Source organism: Frieseomelitta varia, unplaced genomic scaffold (genome assembly GCF_011392965.1).
Source record: "Frieseomelitta varia isolate USP_RPSP 00005682 unplaced genomic scaffold, Fvar_1.2 scaffold_867, whole genome shotgun sequence".
Lineage (NCBI taxonomy): Eukaryota > Metazoa > Arthropoda > Insecta > Hymenoptera > Apidae > Frieseomelitta > Frieseomelitta varia.
This window is the reverse complement of record NW_025110664.1, coordinates 173,661-183,219: the sequence shown is the minus strand read 5'-3', so window position 1 is coordinate 183,219 and position 9,559 is coordinate 173,661. Positions and strand designations below refer to the sequence as shown.

General features: G+C 34.0%; 1 protein-coding gene across 2 annotated transcripts; it reads left to right on the top strand.

The window, feature by feature from the left end:
• Nucleotides 1–2,786: 2,786 nt before the first annotated feature.
• Nucleotides 2,787–8,434, top strand: LOC122536700 (DNA-binding protein D-ETS-6-like). 2 transcript variants are annotated; one of them, XM_043669274.1, is made up of 5 exons: nucleotides 2,787–3,357; nucleotides 3,428–3,673; nucleotides 7,256–7,520; nucleotides 7,721–7,854; nucleotides 7,915–8,434. In XM_043669274.1, exons 1-5 carry the CDS (start codon nucleotides 3,327–3,329, stop codon nucleotides 8,016–8,018), a joined length of 780 nt encoding a protein of 259 aa, XP_043525209.1. In that variant the 5' UTR covers nucleotides 2,787–3,326; the 3' UTR covers nucleotides 8,019–8,434. The 2 variants fall into 2 exon arrangements, with proteins under 2 accessions (XP_043525209.1, XP_043525208.1); XM_043669273.1 differs by having other exon boundaries at nucleotides 7,721–8,434.
• Nucleotides 8,435–9,559: the final 1,125 nt, after the last annotated feature.

Sequence of the window (9,559 nt, the reverse complement as noted above, 5' to 3'; positions counted from 1 at the left end):
ACTGACTGTTCAAATCAGCTTCTGATTTAAAGACAATAATTAAATATCAATGTCTTTAAATATTGACTAAATATTAAATGAATTTTAATATGAAAAGTGCAATACATTTCTATTTATCGTATTCATTCAATTTAAATTTTTATTTAAATATTGATACACTTTTTTTTGATTTAAACAGCGCACATATTCAAATATATTTCATTCAAAAATATATAATTTATAATTATTATTAATATATAATTATATTTATAAATATTACTTAATGAATATCACTGAATGTTACAATTAATAATATTTAAGAAATATATATATATTCTATGACATAATTAGATATTTATTTAAAATCAAATAAATTAATTAATTTTTATTCGATTAATTTCTAAGCGTTTTCTTCGCGCGCTTCATAATTTATAAACTAGTTATTAAATTAATATTAATTTGTATTAACAAAATTCACATATCTGTGTCATCAAAACAATTCTATGTCTATTTATCAATTCAAAAAAAGAACAAATCTATTGCAATGATATATAATAATTTATATGTTTTATAAATATCATGTTGGATATTTTATATTAATTCCTTATTGGAAATTCGTTAAATTTAAAAATATACTATAAAGAGAACTGTAAAGAAAAATCAGTGTAACAGTGATCAGAATAATGCAAAATATAAAATTAATTTAAAGAAAATTAGAAATATTTTAAATAAAGAGAGATAGTGGTGATGAAAAGAAGGACAAAATTCAATGATGAATAAGTAAAATGTGATCTCTCCTTATTCTAAGAAAATTAATAATCATGGACAAAAACTAAAACGATTACAAAATATGGGCGTGATTAAATTCCAGACCTCAACTTTCTTCATCTGGCTAACTAAATTTTGAAGATATAACACATGTACATATATGCATTTAAAATATAGAGACAACTACTTTTGTAGTTTCACGATGCTTCTTCATATTTATTGGTAATTATAATATTTATATTAAATATCTGTATATTGATAAGATATAACGATACTTTATCATATGAAATGTACTTTAAACTAAATTACATCGGCGTTATCAAAACATGGCGTAAAAACATATAATTAATGTATTCAGTTTTGTAAAACAACATCATTATATTTTTTGACACGTTTGACGATTTCTATCTGCATTGATATCTAAAATATTCCTGATAACAAAGGAGATAAACAATGTATCAACTTCGATTGTTCCTTTAACAAATAGCAGATGTTCTTTCTAAAGGCGGTTTACTCAGCTCAAAGCTTTGCGAATCACCATAATAAATTCATCGTGTCCATTTCATTTCGGGGCATTAATAGAATCGCAAAACTGCGAAGCGGAATTTTATCACAATGAATAAAAAAATACGGGTTAGGCAGCATGCTCGGAAGGTCACATCGCAAACGGCCAGGCTGACTCGTCTGATCGCCTAATATAAAAAGAAGAAAGGGAAGAAAAAATAGGTAAAGATGGCCGATTGAACGTGATTCAGCGGTTGGCGATGTACGCCCCGAAACTGACCGGTCTCCTTCTTGGTTCCGGGAATCCGTACTCCGCCAATCGGACCTTCAGCATCAGCTCCATTCACGGACAGTGTTCATCTGGAACGTGACGATGTAACCCGTGAAATTCATCGGCAATTCTGCATCGATCGCATCGATGCTCGTACGCATACGTGAAAAGTTGAATGCGAGCAATAATCAGTGTGAAAATCAATTTTCTTCGTGTCGGATGTGTTGTTTCATCTTGAGTAGAGATTTTTCTCTTACACGTAATAAAGGCTATTTTGAAAATGGGTCAATTTAGAGAAGATCCGGTTGCGATTGAAATCGCTATTTATTATTCAGTTAATTTATTAGAGAGAACATTTCTGACGAATTAATTACATCTTCTTATGTGTACATACATATACGTCGTAATGTATACGTAATGTTTGCTCTTTTACATCTATAAAGACAGCTATTACAAAAAAGTATTACAAAATACAATGTTTCCAAACTAAAATTATTTCATCACATTGCGTAACATTCGTTGAGATGTTAAAGAAAAGATTGGACGAATAAAATCTTCTCGGTAGCTTTTTAAAACGAAAAACATTTTCACATCGACGTATTCAGATTATAATCATTCTTCACAGAAACGCACATTCGAGTTCTTAATGAATCGTTAGAATTTTTAAGAGTAACGAGTCACATCAAACGGTACAGTTCATAAAATTTATCATATGAAGTGAAACATTCGTTTTCACGACAATTAATTTCGCCTTCGTAACTTATTGTAAGAAAACAAACATCTCAAAATCGATAACTTTCGATATTTTCACGAACTGATGTTAAGTAACACTTCGAACGTTTTTGATCTGTTGATCAAATTATCCAAGTCCTATTTCCGAGGAAATACGTCGGCCAGTGAATAGTCCTTTTCATCCGGTTTCTCGTTCAGAACTGCCACAACATGCAATAACGTCAGAAGTACTGTAAGGATTCACCGGAGAAATCGACGAGCCCCGATGACGCATGTGGCTCGTTTCGAGGAAACGCATGAATCGGTCGATGTGGAAATCACACTAATTTCAACAGTAGTTACCTGCTACCTTACTATACATGAGAGTATTTTTGGACGAAAATAATTTGGGAGCACTCTTGAGGTGTAGAACGACTCAAATTTAATACGAAAGAAATAATATTTAGTGAAACTCTTTTTTAGAAAAAATATTTATACGTATCTGAGTGGAAATAAATAGAATCTTGTCGATCGAAATGTATCACTTACGCTTTATAGAATCAGATTAAGAATGATACAAGTTAAAGATTAAGAGAACATGTTTTAAAGTAGGTATTATCTACACTTCGAAGAAGGATATCAATCCTAAAATATGAAGCGATTCGTACATGATCGACATACATATGTACACACATACACGTACTTATGTACTCGATGAATCATGGACAGTTTGCGAAGATTGCAGTCATATTTGCAGATCGTGAAGAAATGAAAGCGCAGGACAATTTCTCAAAGAACGAAACGGAAGACTATATCGAGCAGTTCCATCTAAAGCGAATTGACAAGTGAATAATTTTGGTATAACGAGAAACACGCAAAATCCACGATCAAAAAAGAATTTTTAAGCATAGGATCAGATATATAAAGAGTCCAACTTACAAATGACGTATAGGTGCATGAATCTAGAGAAAAATGTATGATTTGACGATATGTTGGCGAGCAAACTTGAAACTTATGATATCGATGAGAAATCAACACAAATGTGAAATTGAAAGCGAATCGAGTATCTTAAAGAAAGATCGAAGGAGACAATATGGACTCGGAACCGGTGATGGTTCCGTCTGGTAATTATTTTTATTTGTTTTGCTCGATGAAAACAGACAAAGATTCTAGAAAATATTATGTATTATTCAGATCCGTCGGAATGGAACTCAAGTCACATCGCATCGTGGATTTCATGGTGCAGCAACGCGTTTTCTATAAAGCCAGCACCTAGCACAATGAAATTTCCATCAACGGGCAAAGAGTTATTAACATTGTCGTCCGATCATTGGCAAGCTATTCCTGGTGGAAAAATTTTAGCCCGACACCTGGGTTATCTTCGGTTCCAGGCAACCGGTATACAAACGCCAGATTTGTTCCAAGAAGAGAAAATTGATGGTAAGTAATCATAAAAATAGCATAAATCTGCCGTGTCGTTTTTAAAACAAAGACAAACTTTAGCGATCGCAATAAATATTATTGATCATTGTTGTATGAAAAAGTGTTATTTCGATTTACAATACGAGCTATGTAATATATTTGTCTCTATGGTTTTCGTTTTAATGAACAAGTATTGAATGAATTTGTTGAGATATTTACTGCTACAGAAACAGGTATCTGCATGTCCAAATATCATTATCAAATAGATCACATATTCCATAACAGGCCCTTAAGTTAATACAATATCTATTATAATATTTAATAGGTGAAAGAAATCTTCGTTCAGATTGTATATCTTCAATTGCGTTCGTAAAAATGTGAATAGACTACATTATAAATATTTGTATGTTTTTCGTTAAATCCAAAGTTAGAAATTAACATACTGGGATCATTTATTATAACTGGTAAAAGTAAGTGTAAGCATTAAGGATAGAATTCCCGCAGTAAATCCAAATGACACGCGATTCATGAAGCTTAGGGAAGGTTAATAGGGGTCCAGGTCGGATTGAAAGTGACCGGAAGAGGCTAACCGTTCCCCAGGGTAGATCCTAGTCCACTCGCGAACATTTCGACCTTATCTTAGGCTTTAACGAGGGCGCGATCTATTAGAGATAAGAAGGGTCCGGCAGGAAAATAAATATGGTAGACGATAATAGCCACGTTCCTCTCTTCATTCGTTTCCATCCACCTCGAACTTTCAACAAACTTAACAACAAAGAGACTCTGATAATAATTTGTATCGTTACCTTAATCAAATTCGCTTTCCCCCATAACTTCTCTAAATCCTAGATAACAAACGATCGATCCAATTGAACTTTATAGCTTCAAAGAATTCAATCTTCCAATACGAAAACCTGCAGAAATAGAGAGCGTAAAGACGCGTGAGGACGCGGAGGGCAGATCTGGAGATCAAAAAGTGAGTAAGTACTTATCTCGAGCAGGAAGTGAGCAAAAGTTATTCGCGTTGAAGGGCGTTCTGCGCGCGCGAGCAAAGAGCAGGAGCTAGAGATGATGTGGCAGCGGCGAGAAAGAATGAAAAAAAGCGATCTACCTTTTGGCCGACGAACGGGCGAAAAGAGGCGAGAAGAGGCAGAGTCTTGGCAGTGTAAGCCTCCGAGATATATTGTCCGTTTGAATAACGTTGTAGGTGCTCTTGGGGGCACACTCCGCGCCCGGCAGCGGCCGTTTATTAAACGAATCAGTGTTATCGTGGTGAGAGAGCTCTCATGAATAAACCATCGAGTGTTTAGGACGGCGGAAAGGTGGTGGTACCGCCACCCTGGGGGTTACGGCCTTGCAGTAACCGCTACCACCCTTCTCCTTTGCCATCTACATCGTCAGGGGAGGGGATAGCAAACTCTAACGGGCTAGGGATGGTAAGCTCGCCACAGGGTGCGGCTATATTGTTTTCTTGATGAGCGCGAAACATCCCCCCGAATCTCCTGCCGTATACATGATAATTTCACGCGACACCATGGCACGTCGCATAACTGGAAACACCTTGAAATCTCTGTCAGTCGGAGTCAACACCCCCGACAAATGTCATTAGTACCTATGCCTATATTCAAGTATAGTTCTCGCTCTTTTTCAGTTTATACGCGGTCATATAAAACGACTTCTGTTCGAGTAAGATTTGAAATGTCTGGTGACGAAGAGAGAAAGCGTTGCGAAAGAGTTTCTTCCTTTCATTTGTCAAATTCCTTTCTTTCTTCATCTTTGTTGCACATTGATTAGAAACTTCGTCAACTTCAACGTTCGAAGCGTGAGTTGTAAACTTGCGCAAATTGTTTTCCTTTTCGTAGGAAAGTCAAATTAAAGGTACAACCAAAAATGAAAGTATTCTCGGGGAACTCTATTAGTATGAAAAGCGTTACCAGGAAAAGATCCCAAAAATGTGAAATTGTTTGAGAATTTGAATTTGATTATCGATTTCGATATCTATATCTTTAGGATAATGAGAGTGGTTGAAACCAGCAGCGTAATACAAACGAGTAAAAGTATTCCGTTCGCGGGAATCAGAGTGGGGGCGATAAGGGATGAAATCACCGGGGGCAAAGGTCGCTCAGTTACTCTCTGTCCTCCGTCTGGTGCGTTTTATTCTGCTCGTTACCACGTTTTATCACACGATCACATCTGTGAATGTATACAATTTGTGCGTATAAAATACGTGAACCATGTGGTTTGTCTTTTTTTTTTTATTATTATTATTTTCAATTAGGTACTCGATAACCATTCAAAATCGTATTTGTTATCGCGGGAAAATTTTAAATCTGAATCCTCAAATACACAATACCATAACGCAGTGCTTGTGTAATATTGTTTTTCAATTTTTCTGGAATAAAATATGAAAAGTGATTAAATAAAATAATAAAAAGAAAGAAAAAGTTATTATTCGAATATTCGTGTTCATCTTGACTTGTGCAATATTTTTGTGAATCGAAACGTATCACGGTATTTTAATCTAAAAATGAACTTTATTTCGAATAAATCACGTATTTTAATAATAGAGTTTGCTATGAAAAGAATTATTTATAGATATCAGTCTTCAAATTTGTGGCAAATTATCTTGAAATTAAATTCTAGTTAATACTGAAAAGACGGATTAAGCAATAAAGAAAAATGGCTTTCGTATTACGTACCTTCGTAATGAGATTAACAACGGGCCAGCCGATCACCGTTGCTCACGCGGTGAAGGATTAGGCTCACGATATAGTTGAACGCGTTATGTGGAGAATTCAAACACATCCGTTGCATCTTCAGCAGGACAGCAGATTCCATCCTTCGACAGCTGCCATTCTTTACAACGGTATCTGTTACTACATAGCTCTAAATTTCCTGTTAAATTAAAAATTTAAAGAGAAAAGAAAGAGAAATGAAAGCTTGCTGTCTAGTTATCCTTCTTGAAACTTCATAGTTTAAAAAAGAAAATTTAAGTTACTTTATTATCAAACATATTGTTTTATATTACATGCTAATATTGTAATAATTAATTTCATTGTCAATTCAAATAATTTTCATAAATATTTCTCGTAATCATTGGAATTAATTGGAAGTGATATAATTTTGGAGTAATATTATTTTTTAAATTGCAACGTAACTATTTCTTTTAGAATTACATATTCCGAATTGCCTATTAGTCAGAAATGTTAAATTAATAAATATTTATATACCTAATTAACAGCGGTAATTGAGAATAATTTTTGAAATAAAATTTGTGTCTGTATCACCAACTCTGTCGACTTTCTAACATTATTATTAATTGGCAAATGATTCTGTCGTCAAATCCTATGAATCCCTCGTACATACCAAAATTTTTTCTTTTCTGCCAAGTATCATTTGAAATTCCGACTTGGAAGATATTCACAGAGAAAAGCACTGTTGAAATAAACATGAGATAAACGAAATACATTAAAAAGGCAGAGGGAAGATGACAAGCAAAGGATGATCGCAACCATCACTATTCTCTCAAGGTTTCGACGAATCGACCTCGAGGAAGTGAAGGTCTGTTGGTGCATGCGTGTTTCTGCTTCTTGTTCGTAGAGAGGTTCAGCCTCCTCCAACGAACTTGCTCCCTGATTGGATCGACAACTGGAGCCGTGGGTTCCGGGGCGGTCGGAGGCGGACAAGTTCAACTCTGGCAATTCCTGCTGGAGCTGCTTTCGGATTCGTCCAACTCATCCTGTATCGCGTGGGAGGGCTCGAACGGCGAATTCAAACTTACCGATCCGGACGAAGTTGCGCGCCGATGGGGCGAACGGAAGAGTAAACCGAACATGAACTACGATAAACTATCACGGGCGCTCAGGTAAACACGAATTTTATGTTTACACCATCTTTATGCTTCGTCTTTATTTTAATTGTACATGGATTTCTGTTGGGCATTGCAATCGTTGAAATTTACTAAAAGCGTTAAAACTCACACGATGCTACAAAGTGTAGCGTCACTGGTCCTTTCCTAACAATTCCTAAGAATTATTAGAATCATTGCCGTTATCTGTTTCGCAGGTATTACTACGACAAAAATATCATGACGAAAGTGCACGGGAAACGATACGCGTATAAGTTCGATTTTCACGGGTTGATGATGGCATGTCAAACTCAAGCTGGTGTCACGTTAGAGGGATCACCAGCGAACCGAGGTACAGGCGCGAATTGTCATCCTCATCATTCTCATCATACTCATCATCTATATCCGACAGGACCGTCGAGTTCGCAACATCCATCAGCACCACCGCCTCCGCCGCCACCACCACCTCCACCACATTATTGTTGGCCTTATCACAGATACTCTCCACCAACGTAGCACAGAGTTGGTTGTTTTCTCTTTGTGACAATGTGAACAATTTTTTAAACAACCAAGTCATTCGCGATAAGTATCTATATCAATGCATAAAAGCAATTGTAAATTTTACCATTGTTTTGAAAGTTCTAACGAATAGATATAACTTGCAATACAATTTGAAAAGATAAATTTAAGCATTCAGCGATAATTAATAATTAATAGGTTTATTTTAAGCACAGTTAATGATTTTTAGTGTGATGTATAAATTAAATGTTAAGTATGAAATAAGCAGGTATGATAGAAAAGTAATAATCGTAGTTGTATCTATTGGTAGGAAGGACTAAAAGTATTGTACATATGATAAAATATTCAAACAGGCATGTATGAAGCAATAGTGTTTTCTTCGTGTTAAGTTCTCAGTATGTAAGAATTGTATTTATACTTACTACTTCTATCATAATGTACAGTTTATAATTTTTTTATTTAATGAATACTTTAGAAAAATAAAATCCTACAAATACCATAGTTATTCGTTCTCTTTTCAAATTCTATCCAAGAGATCAACAAATTTTACTTACGTTGAAATTATATATGAAAATATAAATTTTACGTTCTTCGATTTTTATAATTACTTAGTTATTTTATTAATTCTTAGAATTGATACTTTTAATTATGATTTCGATATTTTTACGTGCCACTGCTACCTTTTCTGTCACGTTCCTGCCTAAAACTGACAGTTTTACGTTACATTCAATATTGGATCGATTAGATCGATTAGATCGATTACGAGAAACATCGATTATATATTATTCGAAAATTGCAATAGGTAATTGCAAAATTTCACCGCTTCAAAGGCGATGTTGTAATCTTTATTAAAGTTAAAATTATTGCACGCACAAAAATTTCGTACAAAAATATATTGCATAAATTGAAAAAAAAACAAACATTTCCTTCCTGTAATTCTTTTCGTTCATTGAATAAAATTTTTATAAAAATGTTACGTCTGTAATTTTATTTTTTAAACCTTGGTCTAATTTTAGGTTAAAACCGAATTTAGGTTAAAAATTTAATTTTTTGAAGAATAAATTCAATTGAAGAATATTCTTGGCATTATCGATTCTATTCTCGGTTATACTTCGGTTCATATACCACATCTGTCTTAATAGTACCAGTAGTCAATGTTTAAGCGTAGAGTGCGCTGAAAAACCAATGATCTTTTTCCTGGTCGGTATTTCAGAGACACGAAGTCCCATTTAATGTCCAGTCTGTTCTGTTTTTAGTCAATGATCCCAGTTATTCAATGGTACTATTTTATCGCTACGTGGCGCTAGTATTTCAATAACTATAAATTGATAAAATTTTTATTTGTAAAGAAATTAATCGAAAAGATTAATTTATTAATTTTTACGATTGGATCCTTAAAATTAAATTTTCTTTTTGTATTCCATTTAACAACATGAATATATAAAGATTTACAAATTCTATTCAGTATGTTGAGTAATATATTATTTCTCTTTTTTTTAGTTTTGATAAAAATAATCTCTGGAGTAATAAGTCGCAAA

Bases quoted from the DNA above. Each gene is read 5' to 3' on its own strand.
- LOC122536700 (XM_043669273.1), top strand. From the start codon at position 3,327: ATGGACTCGGAACCGGTGATGGTTCCGTCTG. The intron at 3,358-3,427 runs GTAATTATTTTT...TGTATTATTCAG, and splicing joins ACCGGTGATGGTTCCGTCTG to ATCCGTCGGAATGGAACTCA. The intron at 3,674-7,255 runs GTAAGTAATCAT...TCTTGTTCGTAG, and splicing joins CCAAGAAGAGAAAATTGATG to AGAGGTTCAGCCTCCTCCAA.